The following is a 24,248-nucleotide window of genomic DNA, read 5'->3' as shown; positions in this document are numbered from 1 at the left end:
GACTATTTGGTTTACTTCATGAATTTAGAATAGATTGGAATTTATGGACAGAGATAGTCAGAGCTTGGAGTCATTCGTGTCCCCTACGTTTTGAGAGTAAGTCTAGAATAGAGAGCCTCTAAATGTGAAGAAATCCTTATCCGTTTCCCGTATACCTGACTGGAGCCACATGCCCTTTTGCAGCTCGTCCATCAGATGCCACTCCTAACGATCCAGGGCTTGGCTTTGACACTGTAAATAAAGTCAGCACTTTGAAACATCACAACAGTCACTAAACATCAAGTACTTACCATATGCCAGTACACGCCTCGTTTCTTCAACAACTCTACGTGGTTGCCTTGTTCCAGCAGCTGGCCATCTCCTAATACAAAAATGACATCTGCATTCTGTACTGTGGCCAGTCGATGTGCAACCACAAGCATTGTCCGTCCCTCTTTAGCTCTTTCAAATGCCGCCTGCACTAACTTCTCGCTTTCTGAATCGAGTGAACTTGTGGCTTCGTCGAGCAGAAGGACTTTGGGGTCGCGAATAAGAGCACGAGCGATTGCTACACGTTGCTTCTGGCCACCTGAAAGTGAAACACCGCGGCTTCCGACGCCGGTATTATAACCCTCTGGCAGAGAAACGATGAAGTCGTGGATTGAAGCATCACGGCAGGCTTGGTGTAACTGTTCATCTGTGACTGACGAGGGGTCGACGCCAAGTAGAATGTTTTCTCTGAGAGTACCCTGAAACAGGGTAGCTTCCTGAGCAACGAGGGAAAAGTACTTCCGGTACTCAAACACATTAATATCGGTCGCGTCCTTTCCATTCAGTAGGATTCGGCCCTTATCTAGGTCGTAGAATCTCTCCATCAGTGACACAATGGATGTTTTACCACATCCAGATGCTCCAACAAGAGCTGCAAATTGTCCCTTTTCAATCTTGAGGCTCAGTCCTTTGAACACAGGCGTGCTTCTAGTTGGGTACTTGAAGTGGATGTTGTCCAATTCGATTGACATTCCGCCATCAGTATCGGGGATCTCTTGCGAGGTAGACACCTTATCTTGAGGTCGACTTTCTCTCATCTTCAGGATACGATCAGCGGCAGCTGAACTAAGGGCGGCGTTGGGACCGAATCCGAGAGCTTGACCGGCTGCCTCGCTGCCATTGGTGATTGCCATGAAACAGACGAAAAACGCAACAAGACCAATCTCATATCTAGAGAGCAGACGACCTCCCCACCAAAAGTTGAGCGCTTGACATGCCATGCTGGCGCTGTCAGAAAACCCAAAGAGTATACTCACCCACCTGGCCTTCTTGTATGCAGAGACAACATGCTCATCAAGCAGGTTCTGATATCGTAGACAAATCGAGTCCTCCAGTGTCAGAGAAGTGACAGTCCTGAAGGCTCCAATCGATTCCGACGCAAATTTTGAGCTTTCAGCAAAGACGTCGTTGTTCATCTTTTCAAACGCCAATTCGTATTTGAAGCGCCAATAAGCCGAGATGATCATGACAGGCAAGACAACGCAACATGAAACAACTGCTAGTTTCCAGGTGTGTGCAAAGGCGATAGTGACAGCCCCTATAACATTGAAGAGTGCAACAAAGACACTCGCCATGTTGAGTCCCATCATCTCTTCCAACTGTTTTGGGTCTGTTCCCAGTCTTGATGTCATTGTTCCATGAGAATGGTCTTCGTTATCAAAAAACGATGTCTTCTGAAACATAACAGCGTCAAAATACTGTTGCTGATACTTGGCTCGGATGGTTGCTGACATGCGAGTTGCCACAAAGATTACGACAAAGTAACTGACTCCGATACCTACTGCCAGGACAACGAACATCAGAGCCCAGAATTTGCTTTCAGATAGATCCGAATCAGCTGCGATATAGTTAAATGAGACAATTATTTTTCCAAAGATCCAGGCTTGCAATGGTACCCCGGATCCGACACAAGCGCCGGCGAAAAGAGTCAGGGCAAAGGCCGGGTATATGTTTTTGCTTTCGAGGAATAAACGACCGAAACTCGTAAAAGGGCTCCCTTTCTTTCCTTTGACGACATCGGCGATCATGTCAACCTCTGAAACTGCGACGCTCTGGACGTTGGCAAGCGTTGGCTTATCCTCAGGCTCAACGGACTCATAACCAGACTCAGTAGGCTCCCCAAGCGAAAGCGACTGTGCGTGGACAAGACCAGAATAAACACCGCCATCAACAGCGATTAGGCTATCATGTGTTCCTGATTCCACAACCTTACCCTTTTTCAACACGATAATTCGATCTGCTTTCTTGATTGTGGAAAGGCGATGTGCTATAGTGATAGTAGTTCGGTTCTTGGCGACTCTGTCAAGTGCTGCTTGAACGATGCGTTCACCCCGTACGTCAATAGCGCTTGTAGCCTCGTCCAGGATCAGGATACTGGGTTTTCGTACAATAGATCGAGCAATAGCCAGCCGCTGTCTCTGGCCACCAGAGAGCTTGCTACCGGTATCTCCTACCCGCGTATCGAGTCCATCGGGCAACCTATCAATGAACTCATCGGCAAAGGCTTCTCGACAAGCGTCCTTCACCAACTCCCTCTTTTTATCCTCAGATTCATCTGCCCATGGCGTTCCAATTAAACCATAAGCAACGTTCTTATAAATCGTGTCGTTGAAAAGGAATGGCTCCTGTTGCACAAGCCCGATTTGCGATCTCCACCATTTGAGTTCAATGTCATCCAAGAGCTGGTCATCCGTGGTGATGCGTCCGCGAACTTCGACAGGGGGGCCTGTTTCTTCAGGTTCTGCTTCAACTGGGGTTGCAATATCTTCATCCTCCTCACTCTCCTCCTTTTTGTTCTTCTTTCCGCCTTTCTTCTCCTTTTCGATAACCTTGGCCAGGACATGCTGGTCCTGTAGAGTATACCACCTCTGGATCAACCCAACAATCGTACTCTTACCTGATCCAGATGGACCAACAATGGCGTTGATCTTTCCAGCTTCGATGCGCAGGTCGAGATCGTCCAAGATTTTCACGTGGGGTCGGCTGGGGTATGCGAACGTGACACCTTCAAGAACGATATCCTGTGTCGATGAAACTTCAGGCTCCTTCAAGTGCCCTTTTTCCGGCTGTGGTGCGTCTATGACGACGAAAAACTCGCAAGCCGCAACAGTGGCTTTTCCAACAGCAAGAAGTGGTGTAGATGTACGCTCCAATGAAAGCACAACGATCATTACCGAGAGCAGTACGCTGAGATGGTGAGTATGAGTTAAGTCAGAAGGGAGATGGACTTACACGAGGACGTCTCCAACATTATCCAGCCTACCTTCAGAGTATGACTTTGCACCATACCAAAAGCAGAGCGCGAACCCAGCATATAAACCGAAGAACTGTTTGTGTCAATAGGCGCGAGATGTGCCCCCAAAATGAGGACTTACCACAAAACCAAGTTGGCCTCCAATAAGAGGAGATAGAAGTTTACCATGCTGTCTCGTCTCCTCCACAAAAGCAGCGTATTTCTTGGAGATGCGTGATTCCGCGCCACAAGCTGCTACCATTCTGACACTCGCCAGAGCTTCACTGGCAACCGCACCAGCTCTGCCCTCGGACTAAAATTGGGTCAATATCAAATAGTGCGAAATACAAGAGGGGAGTGGCAACCTTTGTGATAAGAGCATTGACCTTGAGGATCATGGGTAGGAATACACCCAGAACGAGAAAAAGGTACAGGATGATCGAAGATGTAACAAGAGTGAGGGACCAGTTCTTTACAAAGGCCACAATGAGCGCAGCGACGATGGTTGAATTGTATTCGACAAAGATTCCCAACTTCTCTGATATTCCCAGCTGTAGGACATTGGCGGTGGATGTAATGGTGCCAGTGGCGTAGCCTGGAGGCATTGAATCGAGAACGTGAATAGACTGGCCGAAGAGTGACTTGAGGTAGTGAAGTCTTATGGCAGAAGACAACCTGATGCCTATCATGCGAAACACGAACTTGTTGACAGCATTAAGAAGAAAACGTCCCAAGAATAGAAAGAACATGTACAACGCCAACTTATCAACGCTGCTGTTGAATTCACTTTGCGAGGTTGTGCTCCCTGGGAGGAAGTAGTCGGTGAAGTTACCTACGAATTGGCCTATTTGATGTCAGTTTGGCAAGTTGTGACCGAGTTTCATACTATCATACCAAAAACTACATTCATTAGTGGCAGTGTCTAGGATGGGTGTTAGCAACATCTGTGCAACTCTGAAAGTGTGTTTTTATGACACTTACAATTCCTGCGCCAATGCTGGCAAAGAAGCCTGCAGCATATGCAACGAAATCCCATTTTGTTGCGTAGGAGAAGATTCGCTTTGGATATATTAGAGACATTACAGATAGGACGGCAAGACATCAATAATGCTACTCACGATGTAGTCTTTGAAATTGGCTGTCCTTTCAGGTCTTGTCTTTGCTGTTGCCTGCACTTCATCTTCTTTGGAATGCTGTGCTGATTGATTTTGAGGACCAGACGAAGGATTTGTAGGCTTCTCAGTTATAGGCTCATTATTTGTAGCCATGATGGTGTGGAGGCGTGAGCTCCGTAGGTTGAGTACCTATTGATCAAAGATACAAGATAACTAGGGAGGCCCTTTGCTGTCGCAAGGGGGATTGGAGAGATGGCTCAAGACAAGACGATCATTTGCGATATAACCCAATACAAGTACGAAGGGATGAAAAAAATGAACGTGTCGATGTTAAAAAGTCGATGATTGAATGATGTAGGACCACCAAGAATAACTTAGGCAGATGTCAATTGACTGAGTCCCATATAAGGAAGGTACAGGCTATAGGCTGTCAGACAGACCCCCTTTGTTGCTGTCTCTTAGCGGTTAGGGAGGTAATAAATTGGTGTCGATACGAGATACGACACTAGTGAGCACCTTGAATTTATACAATCGGTGGTATGCCTTTGGATGAACGGACAAGATGCCATGAGAGAGAGACAGAAGGAGAAGAAGGAGAAACAAGAGACAGATAGGGTCAGTTTTTATCACCGAGATTGTCATACAAATGGGTTGACTGGTGTAGCCCCGACTTTATTGCAGTTAGAGAGTTAAAATTCTCAGGAATCAGGACCAGCGGATACGCGGATAAGATAATTGTGCAAAGACAGTGCTGGAATAAGCTTAATAGATAGGCAAACGTCACGAGTTCAATCTAAACATAGGTAGGTAGGCAAGGTGTATAAAGACACGCCGTCATGGACTTGATATACTGATCTTTTTCTAAATATCAACCAATGATGCCCTTTTGATTTCATCGTTTCTAATTTCCGTCATGGCACGGCGCAGTAAAACGTCGGACTCGGATCGAATCCTGCCCGAGCTGATGGTCAGACCAGATTGCCTTGTAATACTTGGTTGCTCCACTCGGTCGGATTCCTCGCATTTTAACGAGATAGAAAACAATCATGGCTGAGCCTTGGCATAAATCAGTAGCTAGTAGGAACGAGTCAATTGAGTCAGGATCTCAGTTCATAGTGGTATGGATGACAGTTTTTTAGATTTAAATTAGCTGTTCTGTTACAGCTCGAGCATGGAAACCATTTCCTAATTCGTGATATGGTTCTTCTATCAAAGCCGTTTTAGAGTATGTGGACCGTTGTTGTACAACGACTTTTACCCTACACCAGATGATACATTACTGCCGAGTACTACTACTGGGTAAATTGTCTCGACACTACTGACAGTTTCTGAGTATGTTAGAATAAGATTTTAGGTCTATACCGTCTTCAACTCTTGAATATTAGCGGTCTGTTTACTGATATATATGTTTTGGCTGCTTATCATGACTCTGACAAGAAGTACAGAGCCTCCAGACTAATGCTTTCTCAATGATGGTTATCCAAGTCTACCAGGGGATAGGGCAGTTCTGTCAACTACAAGAAAACCATTTCGCAAGTTGACTTATAGTTCTTGTAAGTTTTGTTAATATACCAACCTGCAAAATCGATATAGGTACCTATTATTCATTGGGATGAGGCTCAACTGGGTTCCATGATCGGCTCATACACAGGCCATGCCAGTTACAGGGCATTCGATACCGTATGATACCCCACAACAACCCATAGAAGGGAATCTCTTTGGTCAGATCCTACCTCGGGCACTAGATACAAAAATTTCGATGTGCAACCCAATTCGATTTGCATTTGCTGCCCCCCAAAAAACTGTGACGCATAGCCCAGTCATTCTGTCCCGCCGACGCCGCTCGCATGACGGACATTTCGAAGTGGATTCGAAACCTTCAATTCGATTAAAGGGACTCAGGTCCGTCTTCCCACCAAAGAGTAGGGAGGGATGAAGCCAAGATCAGCCTCAGCCAGATTGTGTTTGGCCAGACCAATATTAAGAACTACAGCAAGACCGCTGCTGTTTGCGTCTGCCCGTCAGTGTATTGTACCTACCCGCACACATCCAGTCTCAAGCCCCTCCATTACAACCAGAGCATTTTCTCTGCCCCGCCTCCTTTCCTCATTCTTTTCCTCATTCTTCCCCTCCACCACCACTGCCCCGCCTCCAACGACATCAAAAGAAACACTCGAAATGGCGCCCAAGAACAAATTCGAGCTCAAGACCCCCAAGGGCACAAAGGATTGTAAGTAGTATGACCAGACAAGGCTCAAACCATAGGACCTCGACCCTAACGTACACCGAGGGGAGGGAAAGGATATGGTCATCCGTGATCACATATTCAACACCATCACCCAAGTCTTCAAGCGTCACGGCGGAGTCACAATTGATACACCCGTTTTCGAGCTTCGAGAGATTCTCGCCGGTAAATATGGAGAAGATAGCAAGCTCATTTACGATCTCGCCGACCAAGGTGGTGAGATCTGCTCCCTGCGATACGACTTGACCGTCCCCTTCGCCCGCTTCCTTGCCATGAACAAGCAAATCCAGAACATCAAGCGATACCACATCGCCAAGGTCTACCGTAGAGACCAGCCTGCCATGACCAAGGGCCGTATGCGAGAATTCTACCAGTGCGATTTCGACATTGCTGGAACCTACGACCCCATGCTGCCCGACGCCGAAGTTCTACGTATCATCACAGAAGTCTTCGAGGGACTTGGCTGGAACGGTGGATACACGATAAAGCTGAACCACAGAAAGATCCTCGACGGTATCTTCCAGGTCTGCGGCGTGCCTGAAGACAAGATCCGTACCATCTCATCGGCTGTCGACAAGCTTGACAAACTGCCCTGGGCTGATGTGCGCAAGGAGATGACCGAAGAAAAGGGACTTGATGGCGAGGTCGCTGATCGAATTGGAGAGTGGGTTGTTCTGAAGGGCAAGCAAGATCTACTCCAGAAACTGCAGAGCACTGAGAGCCTGGCCGCCAACGAGTCTATGAAGAAGGGTATGGAAGATCTTGAACTTCTTTTTGAATACCTTGAGGCTTTCAACTGCTTGGACCAGGTTTCTTTTGACCTCAGCCTGGCTCGAGGTCTCGATTACTACACCGGTCTCATCTACGAGGTTGTCACTCAAGGTTCCGCTCCCGAGGTTACCCCTGGCCAGGAGAAAACAGATTCCAAACCTTCCAAGAAGAAGGGCAAGAAGGGTGGCGAGGACGAGGATCGCTCCGATGATCCCACTGTTGGCGTTGGAAGTGTGGCCGCTGGAGGCCGATACGACAACCTCGTTGGCATGTTCTCTGGCAAGAGCCAAATCCCTTGCGTCGGTATTTCTTTCGGCGTCGACAGAATTTTCTCTATCACCAAGGCTAAGCTGGCTGCTGAGAAGAGTGCTGCTGTCCGCGGCAACGACGTTGACGTCTATGTCGTGGGTCTCGGAAAGGGCTTCTTGAAGGAGCGTATGTCAGTGTGTACTAAGCTCTGGGAAGCTGGTATCAAGGTCAGTTGAGAATCATGCTATCGAACACTATCAATTCAATGAACAAAAGGCTAACATATTATCAGGCTGAGTTTTCTTACAAGGCCAAGCCTAAGTTCCAGCCGCAGTTCAAGGCTGCCGAGGCTAATGGCGTGCCTTTTGCAATTTTGCTTGGTGATGACGAGGTGGCCGCAGGCAAGGTCAAGATCAAGGAGCTGGGACTTCAGGAGGGCCATCCCGAGAAGGAAGGCGTTCTCATCTCCCAGGAAGATATGGCCAAGGAGATCAAGGTCCGACTTCAACGAAAGCGCGAGCTTGATGCGATGACCACACAAGCCGAAGGCCTTCGAGTGGTTCACGGCATCAAGGGCGATGCAGTCAAGGATGCAGAGAAGAAGGAGGAGGATACCAAGCCCGATACTACACCAGCAGCGGCCGAGCCGACTCCAGAAACGGAAGAGCAAGGCCCCGCCAACCCAGCGGCGTAGGGTTACTTGTCACCAATACAATAAGCAGTTAAAACAATGGTCATGGCGTTTGAGTGTTATTTGAAGGAGTAATCTAGGAAGCATATTTCTCCCTGCAAGAGAATGACCAGCCTACACTTCACCACGAATACTGATTGGGGAAAGAAGTTACTTGTAATATAGACGATCATGACTACATTTGTCGTGGTCTAATGTAACTATCTACAAAAAGTTCCTGTCTACAACAACCACGATGACAACAATGACCTGTTAATTGGCTAAGCGGGGCTCCAATGTCCTTCTTTGGCGAAAGTTTATAGCCTGAACGATGGGGGCTTTCGAGAGCGTTACTCTGAACGGTCAACAATCGAGACCAAACGAGTTTTTCGAGGGTCAAATGCTCTTCCACGCGTCCAGCATAAAGTGGCAAACAAGCCGTAGCCAGCCCCTGCTTACGGCTGCAGCCGACGTTCTCGGGAGCAATGAGGATCCCCAGGCCGAAACAAAGACAGAAACAGAGACAAAGACATAAAGGCGGGGGTCTAGAAAGCGGACCCTCCTGAGCCTCAATTGACCAGAGACGCAGGTACCGAGTCGCACATATGCAGTTCACGACATGTCAATTCCCGCAACCGCCAATGGTTTCTGCGCCAGACGGACCTGCAGTTGCAACCGTCGACGGTCGATGAGCGGGCTAGGCCACGAGATGTTGCTGCCACCTGACAAATACGCAGCAGAGGGCGTGAGGGTTGATCCTTGACTGCCATGTCAAATGGTTGTCTGAACCAATTTTCTGGAGCCGAGGCGCTGGTGTTCTGATGTTCACGCCACCAAATGCGGCAGTGCCTATTGTACTGCGAGTGTGGACCGCGTTATACAATGTTGTAGTTTGTCAGCCGCCCTTTGTTTCGTGTCTATCAGCCAGGTCGTCCAAGGCGCCCCCATCAGTACATTCACATACGTCGACTTCTATCCATATAAAGGCTCTGCCCGGTGGCTGGTTTCAGCACAACGACCATGGAACAACACAAAGAGAGATCAAGGAGATCAAAGTCTATAGAGATAAGAGATGATCGATGCGGCCCCGCGGTCACCGGGTCGGCCCACCCACAGGATGATCTAAACATCGCGCGGATAGGCGGCGCGAAACCTAGTCTAGACCCTAGGCCTGACTGAATCGGAATCCACTAGACTGCAGTGCAGGATCGTGGATTGACTACCTACATCTTGTGTAAGACTGTCAAGCTTTTTCTATAGAAGAAATGGCTCCTTGGACTTTCTTTATGTATCAGGATGATGACCAAGCAACAAGATGAAGCATGTTTGAACCTTGCTCTAGTAGAGCAACATTCACTGGAACCGAAGCAGTGCTGAACCAAGCCCGAAGGACAAGACCGAGTATATCCTTTGAGCGAGGGTGGAAGCTAGTGCTCGGGTTGAACCTGTCATCCCACGAGTGGGTGCCGTCTCTGTTCGTGGATGAACGAAGATTAAGTAGTTTTTGACTTTGTGTTAGTGTGTTGGCTCAAGTGTGCAAGTGTGACAAGACACACACTTTGCTCAGCCCTTCTCAACTCCAATAACCCACATCGTGTAAGTCAAACTGACCCCGTTGGTCATTGTTCTCCCGCCAGTTGTCATGATTCATTTGTGTCAACGATTGTACTGTCTAGCCATTCCTGTCCATTAACTAATATGACCTATCACCAACGTCGTTGTCGTCATTGTAGCTGTTGTAAAACTGCCTGGCAACCAGGCGCCGCTGACACAAAGGACGAGACCAAGCCCAGCAGTGATCTTCGTTGCCCAGAGATCGGTGTTCCCGACCATGGGGCATTATAGCCGATAATCACAGCTATCAAAGTTGCACTCGTCACCTGGACAACTTTGGTACTGGCTGCATGGTTCGTAGATGTGGCGTTTATATGCTCAACACCAACCGCTTTCGGATATCTTGAATTCCAGTCAAATTCTTAACTACCCGCAAGCACCACGATCGCACAAACATGCGTTTTTCGTCCGTTTTCCGTTTTCTAACGCCCAAAAGCTCGTCACTCTGATTCGAAAGCACTATCTTGTTCCTTTCATCTCGACGTGACCTCAAACTCCCAAGTCCGGCTCTCGCAACACAACTTTTCAGACAACTTGTCACTTACAACAACTCGCCTCGTGCTGCGGAACTAACCATCGACTCGCTCATTGTCTCACCAATCAATTTACGGAAAGACTCAGAAGTGTCTCTCTTTTGCCCCTCCTTACCAGGGGAGACCATTAAAGACACTCGCGCGTCACGTCACAGTCCTCGAGTCTTCTGTCCTACGAGGCCACAGCCCACGCATAAGACTGACCACGGGGAGCTGAACTGAACTAAGTTGACAACGAACGATTTCTGGTAACATCATATTGGCATATTGGCCGCACAAACTTTGGCCACGCCACGCGCGCCGCCGCCTTCAGTCCGGACTCTTATATTGTAACGCCCCGGAACAGCCTCTGCCTCGAGGCCTTGATCCCAACACTCGGATACGAGCCTTGAGCCTGCCTCTACCGCTCGATATCGCCCATTAACATGGCCGCTACATTGCCTCAACCAATTCATGCAACCTTTTCTTCGCTTTGGCACTCACGAGTATCGTCGTTATCCATGTCGTCGCGCAAAGAGACTTGCCGCGCCTCCTCAGTCCCTGACTGGCTCCCTCAGAACACCCCAGAGACAATGAACACTCTACCTTTAACGTCTACCGAGTGGTCAAATATTATTACCGATGTCAAAACAGAATTTCTTCACCGTCGTTACCGTTCTTGTGCGACTAGGTGCGGCGAGATCTTGAATAATCTTCAGGATTCTGTAAGTTTTCTCGCAGCTGTGGTTATGAAGTATAGTCTAACGTTTCACAGAGTATCGTTGAGCCAGCCTATCTCATTTACCTTCATTTTTATGCCGCCAACTCACTCGAGATGCTCGCTCGTGCACTTGACCAAGGCGTCCCAGCACGCACTACACTCCTTTACCAGGCTCGCGATCACTACCAACGCGCGTCGACTCTCATCAATGCCGCAGATTCGACTGTCGGTCCGGCTTTGCTACGAAGGCCATCTGGAACTACGATGACACTCCCCAGCCTTCACTCAGCCGACAGCTCTGTGAGCTCCTATGTTTCATCGTCATGGACATCGTCCCACAGCCTGTCTCCTGCATCGTCAATTTCATCTATTCAGAGTGCACCCACTTGCAAGCGAAAGAAGAAGCGAGTGACATTCAGCGATGTGCCCATGGAGTTACGCGAGCGTCCAGATTCACCAACACTTGGCCTCGGTAGCTTTCTTGGGCCTGCACGTTCATCATCACCAGAATTTTCTGGAAGTGAATCTTCTATACCACCAGCTCTTCGGGCCTCGTCGCAGCCTCCCCGATCGATCCTCACACCACGCTCCGCACAGAACGAGGCTGCGCCTTGTGTGCAATCAGAGCTCGACCCTTTCCGCCATGCTCGCTCTGTGCATCGCTACAGTGCCCTTCTTTCCGGCCTGCAGCGACAAGTCTTTCGACATCTTCAGTTCATCGAAGCGGAGCTGGACCAGCAGCAAAGTATTGTAAGAGAGGAAGAAAAGCCGCTATCACCGGCCACGAGGGTTGTGGTCCCGACTACGTCTGCTACACCAAACGCCGATAAGGCTCGCTCGCCAGAGCTACAGGCACGAATCGAGCGGTTAAGGGCAAAGGGCTGGGAACGTAAACGATTTGACGTGCAACGGTATGCTGAGTTGCGCGAAAGTGCTTCTGCAGATATGGAATAACCATCACGGCGTCGTTGGTGGTCCAATACTAACACTTCAGTTGAGAAAGATGAAAATGTACGGTTTATTTTCTACCACTTATTTATGTTTATAAGATTTGAACGATACCACGAAGAGGAACTAGCAATATGTTCCAGGGCTACGCTTGACGCGTGAGTGGGGATGGATAATGAGGGCACAGTAAAGACTGGTTCTTTAGCTTAAAACCGAAGAACACGGGGATTGATATTGACTCAATTATATGATACCACTTTATAGAGCTTGGATAGTAGTATTCAATATGTAACCTCATCGATAATCAAACATGAAATACACACACTTGAATGAATAGGGTGATGAAACCATCACTTCCTCTGCCCAGACGCATTGCTTGAAATCAATTAAATCGCTTTGACCATATCGATGAGGCATACATGGCTTTTTGGCCCAAGTTTCCTGTCCATCGTCTCGTCCCAACTTATTGTACCCGGCATTCCCATCCTTTCTATTTGGATAGACGGCTTCCTTGACATTTTGTAAAGTCACATATCGATGTGCACTCTAGCACAAAGCAAAAATCTTGTGATTTGCAACGATCACAAATCTTGTGTTTTAAGCCTGGAAGCTGCGTCGCTTGGCATCCTTTTCAACCTCTTGCGTGACGCGGAGAACCTCTCTTTCCTCCTTTTCGTCTGCGAGCTTTGCCCTGGCAACCTCGGAGAAGATTGCCGATAAATCTGAGTTGTCGGGATCCTCCTCCATAGCCTTGAGCTTTTCGATACGGGCCTGGAGCTTGATCTTTTCGATGATACGCCTGAAACGGCTTCTGGCGCGGAACGACTTGATCTCAGGCAACAAGTTGTAGTCGGTGGCATTCTCACCGGTGAGCCAGATATGGCCCAACGCTTCCTGTGTCACAGAGTTAGCCGGTGCGGGTTGTAGAGATGATGGTGGTAGCTTACTTCACTAGTCCAACGCTTGTCAGCTTCAGGGTTGATAAGCTTCAGGATGAAGTCCTTGGCGTCGTTGCTAACATCCTTCCAGTAGCGCTCGTGGAAGACGACAGAGTTATCAGTGCATTCCCGGATGAGATCCTGAAGGTTCTCGCTTCGGAAAGGTGAGTAACCGCAGAGCAAGGTGTAAGTTATAACACCCATAGACCACATGTCTACGGGCTTTCCGTGGCCTTCCTTGCGCATCACCTCGGGGGCAGCATAACCAAAGGAACCAGCCATGGTCTTGAGAGACTCGCCCTTTCCGTCAAGCATCTTGGCGATACCGAAGTCAGCTAGCACGAGGTCGGATTCGGGGTCTCTGTCAAGGTAGAGAAGGTTCTCAGGCTTGAGATCTGCGATGAGGTTAGCTGCAGGACCAAAGTATGATATTTTTACAACACGTACCTCTGTGAACAATGTTGTTCTTGTGGAGGAAATCGACAGCAAGAAGAACTTGCTTGATAGTTTCGGCGGCATCCTTCTCGGTGAACTTGCCCTGTTCGCAGATACGGTCAAAAAGCTCGCCGCCGGTAGCGAGCTGCGTAACAATGTAGAACTTGTCCTAGTGGTTTAAAATATGTGAGTTACAGTGCATTTCCAAGGCGGAAAGAGGGGGTTTCCAGCTGGGCCAGGAACTGACCCAGGATCAAAGAGTACGGGCTTCAAGGTTGGGATAAGCTTACCCTCGACTCAAACCAGTCGACAAATTTGACGATATGAGGGTGCTTGAGCTTCTGCAGCATCTCGAGCTCGTCATAGACCATCTGCTCGTTGCCCTTGACATTTCGCTTGAGGATGATCTTGACTGCGACCTTGCCGGTAGGGCCGTCGGCCTCACGAACTACTCCATATGTTCCGGCACCGAGGGTTCGACCGAACTTGTACTTGGCTCTGTGGGAAATGCACTGTTAGGATCTTGAGGCTTCGTAATAGAGGGGGTTTCGGATCGCGCACTTCTTGTCGTAGCTCTCAGGCTGGCCGTGAAGCCTGTTTAGCATGCCGGCGACTAGAGAAGTAGCCATGATCAGCAAATTGTTCAAAAGGGAGAAACGACGAGCGTGGATTTAGGGAAAAAGCGGCTTGCGAGTCCAAGACAAGATGCAAAGCGGGGAGCAGAATGAGGCTGCGAATAGTCGCAACTTACAACTCATGTTGGCGGGGTAGTCAGATAGCGACCCGTTGGGTTTTGGAGACAGCTGGAGATCAAGAATCTGAATGGAGGGGAAAGCGACAGAACAGGGTCCGTGTCTCGCTTTCTAGATGAAGAATACAAGGCCTTACGACAATCAAGTCTCGGGCGCAAAGAATGTTGGTTTGTGATAAATCACGCCTCTGCAATAACGAGGGGAGAGCTGTTTTTGAAAGAGGAAGAGAGGAAGAAGGGACGACAAGGCGGTCCTTGTTAATTAAGGTGACGGGACTTGCGACGACCAAGCTGATCCCATTAGCTCAGTTCAGTTACCTGTGGTCGGAAGCCAGGGGACCGATGTACCTCCACTGTATGGACCTCTTGGGCTAGGTCCAGGTTGCTGACAGCCTATGCGACAGCCAGGGCAGACAGAGCGCCGTATTCGACCGGACCCGACCAAACCTAACCTACTGACTGCCCGACCCTGGGGGGGATTTAGCGCTAGCGGAGGTTATGGGGTCGACTGGTTCCATGGCTGCAGACAGGGAGGGTGTGGCTCAGCCCGGCCTAGACTGGTACTCTGTATTACGGTACAATCCATACTTGAGATGAGATGAAGTGGGCTGAAGGCATCGCCGGGTCCATCAGATGGATGCTGACAGGGAACTAAAGGTGCACTGCAATGCCGGTTACCTCCATAAGATTGCCTACATTATATTGCAGGTGAGGCTGAGTCGTTGTGGATCGCTTCTATTATGTCCAATTTTCGTTTAGGTTGGAATAGAGTGGCTGAGTAAAGAACAAGTACCAACATCTTCCCACGATGCCATCATGATTCATATATCCTTTCCAAGGTCAGGATGCCTCTTAATTCCATGCAACGAGTTTTACGAGGCTGCTTACGGTATTCTCTCCCTCCAAGTATTTGTGTCTATTTGAGTTAACAATGTAGGGATGCGTGTCTTCTGTTCGAGGCTTGAGAAAGTTTCAGAGAGCGCAGGAAATTAGAGAGCGTATCCCAATAAAACACACATTGACATTGAAATATAGATTCAAAGCATAGAGAGAGTAGATAGGCTGGTGGCCGTTTGAAGTTGCAGGTAATCACGTTAAGATAAGACACCTGGTTCGTTTCACAGCCGTTATAATGAACATAAAGTTCTCACATAAGAGTAAAGGATTACTTGCATCACCGCAATCACTGGCCAAAGCTCAAACTGGCTAGATATCCAGGTGTACCATGCCGAATATACCTTGCAGATACCTAAAGCATATCCTGAATGGGATATTGTCAAATGGCCTGCCTTTACTTCGAAACTTGCAGTGACAAACTGCAATGGGGATGTATTGATTCCAGTCTGACTGACCTTGGTAGGATAGCAGTGTCCAGGGATTGGAATACATGCCTATGAAGTTGGTGATAATGAAAATAAGAAATCTTCAGGTCTGTTTATAGGCAGAATCATGACCCTTCAAGAGACAATAGTAGTATAATCACAGTCGCCAGGTGCTCACCCAATAGCACAACACGAATCAAATTATGGGTCTAGCTCAGTTGATTTACTTGTTGTCGATCCCGAGGGTCTTGCTTTGGGGCCCGGTCAAACCGGGAAGCAGATGAATCGATGTGTTTAATATGTTGAATCCTCAAAACCTTGATTAACCATATTCAAAATTGAAAACAACACTCTCGTGCAGCAGATGTAAGAGAGACGCTCGGCTTCAGCAAATTATGAGCCAATCACAACTAATTGTGAGGCTGTTCTCAGATGGGGGGTCATCCATTAGTAGGCTGTGGGCGCAGCGCCGCAAACGGCCCCTCCTTGGGTCCAAGGTTGATGTTTGTCTGCCCGTTCTACGGGCTCCAACCTTTCCTTTCATCTACAACCTGAAAATCCGCCGCAGCTTCTTCAATCCTACCGGGCTATTTAAGCAATAAAGTTTCAACCACTACAAAGAGAAGAGCGCAACTGAACGTCATTCGCCATGGCTGGAGCCACGCGGGATAGGCGTCTGGTTAAAGAGCTAGGCAAGGTTGGTTCTAACTTCTCTTGTGCCTTCATCAACACGCACATGGATGGACTTGACTGACGTTGTGCCCCGAAAGATGCACAAGGATGGAATGCCTCCTGGTATCACGTTGATAGAGCGAAACGACAGCGTTGCCGGCGACTGGTTCGTCGATATCCAGGTGCTCGACGAGAATCCCCTTTACAAAGATCAAATCTACCGCCTCAAGTTCCACTTCCCCAAGATGTATCCCATAGGTATGTCACCTTTGATGTCCTGATCCCTGTAGAGATGCTTACCGGTCTACAGAACCGCCAGAGGTTACCTTCGATAAGCAAACCGACCGTCCGATCCCAATGCACCCTCACATATACTCCAACGGCATCATCTGCCTTGATTTGTTAGGCCAACAGGGCTGGAGTCCTGTCCAAAGTGTTTCCAGCGTCTGTATGAGCATTCAAAGCATGTTGACGAGCAACGACAAGGACGAGCGACCTCCTGGTGACGAAGACTTTGTGCGAGGCAACAGACAACGACCCCGAGACATCGAGTTCCTCTACCACGACAATACCGTCTAGGTTGCTGTTAAATATGTGAAATCGTCCTGGGCAGAGACAAGATTGTGGATTAATAGCATTCGTTTGGCGTTTGGGACAACCATCCGGTGGCTGAAGGAGGTCATGACATGGGGTATGGGCTTTGGATTTGCTAATGGGATACGGCTGTCGAAGATGCGTATTTGTATAGACTGAAGCCTGTGCACAAGCATCTTGAATGCACACTTGGCCGTGGCGCGGATATCATGAAGATGGCACAAAGGTTTCCCTACCAAGCATTTGGAGCCTTCTTAGACCGTGGTGGCTTACTATTATTATGAAAACTTGTCAAGACGATTACCTAACTTGAGGTACTCTTTGGAGTGGTTACAAGAGTGATCGTCCAATGCAATACTTGGTAAGGTATCTAAGCAAGCCCCAAGGCAAGATATGTCTCTCTAGATATATGCTCTACTCGCTAGAGGCTCTATACATAGATCATCGTTCATAGAAAATGCTGTAGAATCTATTATGATACGGCAATTCTAGCATCCAATGAAGCTATTCAGAGATGGACATCATGATCAGCCCCACATGTTGATAAATAGCGGTTGAAGAGCTGAGAGGTTGGTCCCTTAGCGCTCTGCAGTGAACCCCACTTTACTGTCGTCACCCACATGGTATGGAAGCTCCAGCTCCAACAACCCGACCCATTGACTTGACAATCTCAGTAACAGACTGAGCTCACTCACTCTCATTCCTCTCAACCTTCTCTTCTCCAATTCTGTCAGCTGTTTTTAGTCGTACAAATGGCTCCTCGTATAAAATTCAGTATCGAGCAAATCCGAAATAAGGCTCGCAAGGACCTGCTGTATTTGCTTGAAGGTGTATGTTCCCACCGCCTTGCCCCGCGACTTTCAAGCTACCCCGTTCATTTGTGTTGCGATCCCAACTTACACTTATATTCTACCTAGGTTCGCGGAAAGAAGAATGTTATCCTTGATCAGAGTCTTGTCGGTCCAATCGGGACTATAGTCAAGGTTGCAACTCTTCAAGAATATGGAGTGGATAAGTTCTTCATTTTGGAGAATGACAACGCAGATACAAGCCAGCGCAATGTCGTCTTCATTTCTCGTGGCGAGTGTGGCCGCCATGCCGAAACTATAGCAGGTTTGTGAATGTCTTCATATTCTGAGAAACGTAATCTAACACCGGGCCAGCCCAGATTAAACGCATCCAGCGCGAAAGCCAAACAGGGCACGACTTTCACATCTTTTGGGTCCCGCGCCGAACCCTCGTATCCGATAAGCTGCTTGAAGATGCCGGTGTATTGGGCGACGTCAATATTTCCGAACTCCCACTTTCCTTCTTTCCTTTGGAGAAAGATGTACTATCCTTGGAGCTCGACGGTTCGTTTCGCGACCTGTACCTCTCGAAGGACGTTACGCCAAACTTCCTCATGGCGAAAGCCCTCATGGAGATACAGCAAAACCACGGTCTCTTCCCACGAGTGATAGGAAAGGGCGATAATGCAAAGCGTGTCGCAGATCTACTGTCACGTATGCGCCAAGAACTTCTCGCCGGCGAGGGAACAGCAGAAGCAAATAAGATTGGGCTGACGCCCAGTACCACAAACGAGAGCGTCATTATTATTGATCGCGAGGTTGACTTTGTTACACCGTTACTTACTCAACTTACATATGAAGGCCTCATAGACGAAGTCTTTGAAATCCACAACAACCAGACCAAGGTTGACACAACTGTCGTTGGCGCACCGGCGCAGGCGTCGGCTGCAACCTCACAAAGTCGCAAGCGAACGATACAATTGGACTCAAGCGACAAGCTATACGAACAGCTACGAGACGCCAATTTTGCCATCGTTGGTAGCTTACTCAACAAGGTGGCCAGGCGATTACAAAAGGTGCAAAGCGACTACGAAAGCAAACACAAAACCAAAACTATTGCAGAGCTCAAGGACTTTGTTAGCCAGCTACCAGGATATCAACAGGAACAACAGAGCGTGAAGACACACACGGGTCTAGCGGAAGAGATTATGAAACACACCAGGACAGACGAATTCAAGGGACTTTTAGAAGTCCAGCAAAACCTTGCTGCAGGAGCCGACCCGTCAAGCCAGTTCGACGGAATTGAAGAACTGATATCGCGAGATGCTCCGATAGCGCAGACGCTGAGATTACTGTGTATATACTCCTGTATATCCGGAGGCATCAGACCCAAGGAATTCGACCAATTCAAACGTCTTATCCTCCAAGGTTACGGTTACCAGCATCTGCTTACACTCAGCAATCTCGAAAAACTCCAGCTTTTCTTGTCAAAATCATCACCCCTGGCCGGAATGATACCCATTCCAGGTACTAATGTCGGGGCCGTGACAACAGGCAGCAAGACGAATTACACATATCTTCGCAAACAGCTCCGGCTTATCGTTGATGAAGTTCAAGAGGATGACCCCAACGACGTTTCCTATGTGTACAGCGGCTATGCTCCTCTCTCCATCCGCCTGGTGCAATGCATCTTGCAGAAGCAATATCTTCTCTCTGTGACGAAAGGCAATAGCGCGAGCACGGCGGGAGCGCCCCCAGGCGTGGGTACGCAAGGTTGGCAGGGATTCGACGAAGCAGTCAAACATGTCCGTGGTCAGACATTCTATGAGCACCAAAAGGGTGAAGACAAGGCCGTCAAAGCGCGAGCTTTGCTCTCCGGCAGCGGTAACAAGCAGACTGTCTTTGTTGTCTTTGTTGGCGGTATCACTTTCACAGAGATCGCCGCGCTAAGATTCATTGCCAAGCAAGAAGAAGGTAAGCATATTCACTGCCCTGGTTTTTCTGTAGTCACATGGAATCTAACGCAGGCTCCAGGACGACGAAATATCGTCATTTGTACGACGTCGATCATCAACGGAAACAAGATGATGGAAGCGGCGATCGAGAAAGAATCGTTTACGAAGGAGAGCGCGCCTGTTCCAACGACCTGAAAGTGGCATTTCATAATACCTACCTAGAATATTGTCAGCTGGCTGGCTGCTATTTCGGCGTGTTTTATGTTGGCGCATCAAGATTAATGAACAAGAGACAGGATATATCGCTACGTAGAGCCCAGACTCAGAAGAATAATGGCTGTTTTCGAATGATTCGATATGTGGCAGACAAAACAATACTTATTGTTAGAGACGAGGTCGTTATAATGAGCATTAGACCCACATGTACGAGGCGTCTGATTTGGTAACAGCGTCGCACGTGATTGACTTGACTTGAAGGTTACTTTCCATATTCTGAGGGGCTGAATGGCTGACGATGAATAACAAGTTCCTCTTAGACAAAAGAGCCAACAGTTGACGAGTAACTCATCAATTAGGTACCATTTCTTCTAAATCAACAATGGACTAGACTTTGTCAGCCGAATCGATATCGAAAAAGGCATGGTGCCGTAACGAGCCTATAAGTTCAAATCCTCTCACTAGTCATTGACTCTTTGACATCGAACGACCACGGTTCATCGCAAATCGATCGCAGTAGGTCAATTTCATGACACCTGTTGCAATTCCATGCGCAACTCAACTGATCACTTCAATAGCTTGTTCATTTTGTTTCTCAATTTCCAGATAATGCGATTCACCTCATTCATTTCACTTACCTTTCACGTCTCTTAATACGATTCGTCCCACCAAACAAACCTTGCTACAACTACAGACCAATACCTGAAGAAGCCCCCAACCAACGCCGCTATGGGAACAGACTTTGGACAGAGCTTCCGTAAAGGAATCGGTATTCGAAAGACAGACATTGATGGGGGACCCGTCAATGACTCGATACCGTCGTCAAATACTTTAGCCATGTCAGGTGTCCCAGGCCGGATATCACCTCCTATAACCCCAGACGTCGTTTCGGTTCCTCAGTCACGGCAGACATCTATGGAAATAGCCTCTGAGATTGCCCCAGAAATTGTGGTGTGGACTGAGGACATGGATATCGACAATACCAGCCCTGTTGAGTCTGACGATGAACTGTCAAGTCTCAAAAGCGATTTCGAGTGAGTAGTATATTCCACCAGTTCTGTGCACTCACCCAACTGGCTTTGTTCCTCGACTTCCGCGTGTTTCTGACTCTATTTAGGGAAGAGCCACACCAGGTCGATGCTGACCCGATCTCGATACAAACATCCACTGATGGCGATCCTGTCAACTCTTTCCCCTCGTCATTATCGAATCTCACAGAGCTGTCAGACCTCTCATCGATACCGTCGATGGCGTCGAGTAAGGCTACTACCCCTACGCCAGTTGAGGCTGAGGGTCTACAAGACCAAGAGCAACCAATCGACGAGCAACCCCCTTCTCACCAACAATCGCCGTCTCACGAGGCTGAACGCTACAATTTCAACATCAGACCAAAAGCCTCAATTCCGACCGATATCTCGCCTTACAGATATGCGTCAGAATGCATCTCGGCTGCCGAGTCGAGTCGACTTAACCCTTACGCCCTCCATCCAGAGGAATATCTCCTCCTTCGTCATCATGTATCTTATACACAGGTCACAACATACCTCAACGTCAGAAATGGCATCTTACGCCTATGGCTTCAGCGTCCTTGGATTGGCGTGACGCGATTAGAAGCAGTTGGATGTGCAAATGCCCGCTGGTTTGATGCAGCCAGTGTTTGCTATGATTGGCTTGTTCGTCGGGGTTATATAAATTATGGCTGCGTGCAGATACCAGAAACCGAAACAGAAGACAGCATTGCTCCGGTGAGGAGACAGAAGACAATCGCTGTTATTGGTGCTGGAATCTCCGGTCTCGGGTGTGCTAGACAGCTGGAGGGCTTATTCAAACAGTTCGCTGATCGGTTTCAAGAGCGAGGCGAGCCTCCGCCTCGTGTCGTTGTGCTTGAAGGGCGAAGCCGCGTTGGGGGAAGAGTGTACTCTCGCGAATTCCAAACCAAACCCAAAGAGCCTGCGCCAGCTTTTGAAGGCAAGCGACATACTGCAGAGATGGGTGGTATGATTATAACTGGATTTGATCGAGGAAACCCCATCAACATACTTCTTCGGGGCCAGCTCAGCCTGCCATACCATGCACTTACGGCGGACACTACTATATATGACAGTAACGGAAGGGCAGTTGACCCTGTGCGGGATCAACTAGTTGAAAAGCTATACAATGATTGTCTAGATCGAGTCAGCGAGTACAAGCATAAGAACCAGCCAGCAAAGCTTATCGAGGGCAGACGGGACCTTATAGAAGAGGGACGAGATAGTCCTGGCGACGGTAGTAAGACCATGTTCCAGGAGGAAGAAACTGCCGCAGCGCAACCAGACGCAGCACCAGTAGCTCAACAAAATGTCCCAGAAAAGGTCAATTTGATACCGGTGTCCTCAGACAAGCTCACTGGCCGTGTACATATGGAGCCTGGAACCCCTGCCACCATCAAAGCATCCGACAAGGCAAAGCTTATGGGATGGACAATTCGAGATTCAGCTGAGGGTGAGAACATCGACTTGGTACCAGCAATACACGAAGAGGGCGCAACCTTGGGTTCCGTTCTTGACTCCACCATTTCTCAGTACAAACAAATTGTCGGTCTTAATGCTCAGGATCACCGACTGATAAATTGGCATGTTGCCAACTTGGAGTACAGTAATGCAACAAGCCTGCACAACCTGAGTCTTCCATTGTGGGACATTGATGCGGGTAATGAATGGGAGGGGAGCCACACCATGGTCGTTGGCGGCTACCAGAGTGTTGCTCGTGGATTAGCTCAATGTCCAAGTCCTCTTGATCTAAAGACCAAGTTCCCTGTCAAGAGCATATCCTATCACACTGGTGAGGGCATGGCTTCAGCCGCGATTGAATGTGAGGATGGTTCAGTAGTGGATGCCGATGCCGTTGTCTGCACTATCCCTCTTGGCGTCTTGAAGCAGAATAATATCGTCTTCAACCCGCCTCTACCGTCATGGAAGACCGATGTCGTTGAGCGCTTAGGTTTTGGCATACTGAACAAGGTCATTCTAGTATATGACAAAATTTTCTGGGAGCAAGACAGACACATATTTGGCGTGTTGCGGGAGTCGTCAAACCGACACAGTACGTCACAGAAAGATTACGCGACGAGTCGTGGTCGCTTTTTCCAGTGGTTCAATGTTTCCAATACGACAGGCTTGCCATGCCTTATTGCCCTCATGGCTGGCGAAGCAGGTTTTGAGACCGAGCACTCCAGTAATGATAGTCTTGTGGCCGAGGCAACAGAGGTGCTCCGCCGTGTCTTTGGCAAGGACGTTCCTTATCCAGTAGAGGCTATGGTCACTCGGTGGGGCTCGGATCGTTTTGCTCGGGGAAGTTATTCGTCTGCTGCTCCAGGTATGCAGCCTGAGGATTACGACGTTATGGCACGGCCTGTTGGGAACCTTTTCTTCGCAGGTGAACATACTATCGGCACGCATCCGGCTACAGTACACGGTGCCTACCTGTCTGGTCTAAGAGCAGCTTCGGAAGTGTTGGAGACTCTGATAGGACCTGTTGAGGTTCCAACCCCTTTGATCCTACCCAGGGATTCTGTACTACTACGCAAGCGTAAGGAGCCTGCCAGAGACCTAAAACCGGCACGGCTACAGGCCTATGAACAGGAGATACAGGCTCACATTCAAGCGAAAATTGGAGAACGACCCTCTCGCCCGCCCAAGGTGGCCAGTAACCCCTACATCCTTTACAGCAGGGATTTATTTGATGTCGCACGGAAGAAGTGTGAAGAGAACCGAAAACCCGGAAGAGGCGGCCGTGCTGTGCCCAACGAAGTTCGCATAATGACATCAAAGATGTGGAAGGAGGCTACACCTGAAGAGCGTAAACCGTACGAGGATCAGGCAAATGAAATGAAACAAGGCTACGCTGAAGCTGTACAGGCCTGGAACCAAGCTACTAAAAAATGGGATCAAGAGTCTGCCGCTCTGAGAGCAGCTTATGAGAAAGAGAATCCATTCGATGCTTACAAAATGCAAATGGAAGATTTGCCTCGCGAGGCATCATATAAGCAGCGTCGGACAAGAAATATCAGTTATGCGGAGGATGGCGATAGCGATGCTGGGTTCTGATGTTATAAGCGGCGTATATTTCTCTGGTTGGGTTTTTTCATGGGCGCACGGGTTTATAACATGGTTTGTTTTTTTATGGCGTTCCCTTTTTCTTGAGGTCATAAAACCTAGATATATGCTCGGCGTTATACACAGAGGCGTTCAACGGGTCCGTCATTCAGTCAGTCAATTCACATAATATAATGTTACTACAAGGCTAAGCGTCACTCTTATAAGCTTCCTGGCATCGCTACTTATTCTCTTTTTTAGATTGCCACGCATATCGACTTTATGGGCTACTAAGGAATTTATTGAAGCTTTGATACAATGAGGGAAACCATGCGAGGATGGTGACCCGTTGGCATTTGTTACAAAGGGAAGCATTACACCCCAACTTGTACTCCCA

The 24,248-nt window shown here is 48.5% G+C and overlaps 6 protein-coding genes across 6 annotated transcripts; 4 read left to right on the top strand and 2 right to left on the bottom strand.

Moving 5' to 3' along the window:
• Positions 1-204: 204 nt before the first annotated feature.
• On the bottom strand, positions 205-4,530 carry FPOAC1_010626 (uncharacterized protein; the record flags this gene model as incomplete). Its single annotated transcript, XM_044855015.1, has 8 exons — positions 205-231; positions 291-3,216; positions 3,262-3,356; positions 3,405-3,575; positions 3,628-4,106; positions 4,157-4,184; positions 4,244-4,321; positions 4,381-4,530. The coding sequence occupies 8 exons, from the start codon at positions 4,528-4,530 to the stop codon at positions 205-207; spliced, it is 3,954 nt and encodes a 1,317-aa protein (XP_044702328.1).
• A 2,025-nt stretch (positions 4,531-6,555) lies between these two features.
• On the top strand, positions 6,556-8,336 carry HTS1 (Cytoplasmic and mitochondrial histidine tRNA synthetase; the record flags this gene model as incomplete). The annotated part of the gene is made up of 3 exons (XM_044855014.1): positions 6,556-6,607; positions 6,668-7,869; positions 7,935-8,336. The coding sequence occupies 3 exons, from the start codon at positions 6,556-6,558 to the stop codon at positions 8,334-8,336; spliced, it is 1,656 nt and encodes a 551-aa protein (XP_044702327.1).
• Positions 8,337-10,884: 2,548 nt separating this feature from the next.
• On the top strand, positions 10,885-12,113 carry FPOAC1_010624 (uncharacterized protein; the record flags this gene model as incomplete). Its single annotated transcript, XM_044855013.1, has 2 exons — positions 10,885-11,163; positions 11,214-12,113. The coding sequence occupies 2 exons, from the start codon at positions 10,885-10,887 to the stop codon at positions 12,111-12,113; spliced, it is 1,179 nt and encodes a 392-aa protein (XP_044702326.1).
• Positions 12,114-12,704: 591 nt separating this feature from the next.
• Positions 12,705-14,861, bottom strand: FPOAC1_010623 (uncharacterized protein; the record flags this gene model as incomplete). Its single annotated transcript, XM_044855012.1, has 9 exons — positions 12,705-13,001; positions 13,055-13,440; positions 13,493-13,649; positions 13,771-13,978; positions 14,042-14,093; positions 14,232-14,298; positions 14,369-14,522; positions 14,580-14,602; positions 14,820-14,861. 9 exons carry the CDS (start codon positions 14,859-14,861, stop codon positions 12,705-12,707), a joined length of 1,386 nt encoding a protein of 461 aa, XP_044702325.1.
• Positions 14,862-16,202: 1,341 nt separating this feature from the next.
• On the top strand, positions 16,203-16,804 carry FPOAC1_010622 (uncharacterized protein; the record flags this gene model as incomplete). The annotated part of the gene is made up of 3 exons (XM_044855011.1): positions 16,203-16,250; positions 16,324-16,483; positions 16,536-16,804. 3 exons carry the CDS (start codon positions 16,203-16,205, stop codon positions 16,802-16,804), a joined length of 477 nt encoding a protein of 158 aa, XP_044702324.1.
• Positions 16,805-17,571: 767 nt separating this feature from the next.
• On the top strand, positions 17,572-23,863 carry FPOAC1_010621 (uncharacterized protein; the record flags this gene model as incomplete). The annotated part of the gene is made up of 6 exons (XM_044855010.1): positions 17,572-17,649; positions 17,737-17,932; positions 17,983-19,581; positions 19,642-19,662; positions 20,473-20,812; positions 20,896-23,863. 6 exons carry the CDS (start codon positions 17,572-17,574, stop codon positions 23,861-23,863), a joined length of 5,202 nt encoding a protein of 1,733 aa, XP_044702323.1.
• Positions 23,864-24,248: the final 385 nt, after the last annotated feature.

The sequence above is a fragment of the Fusarium poae genome, chromosome 4 (assembly GCF_019609905.1).
Source record: "Fusarium poae strain DAOMC 252244 chromosome 4, whole genome shotgun sequence".
NCBI lineage: Eukaryota > Fungi > Ascomycota > Sordariomycetes > Hypocreales > Nectriaceae > Fusarium > Fusarium poae.
The sequence above is the reverse complement of the archived record's forward strand: the minus strand, read 5'-3'. Positions and strand labels throughout refer to the sequence as shown.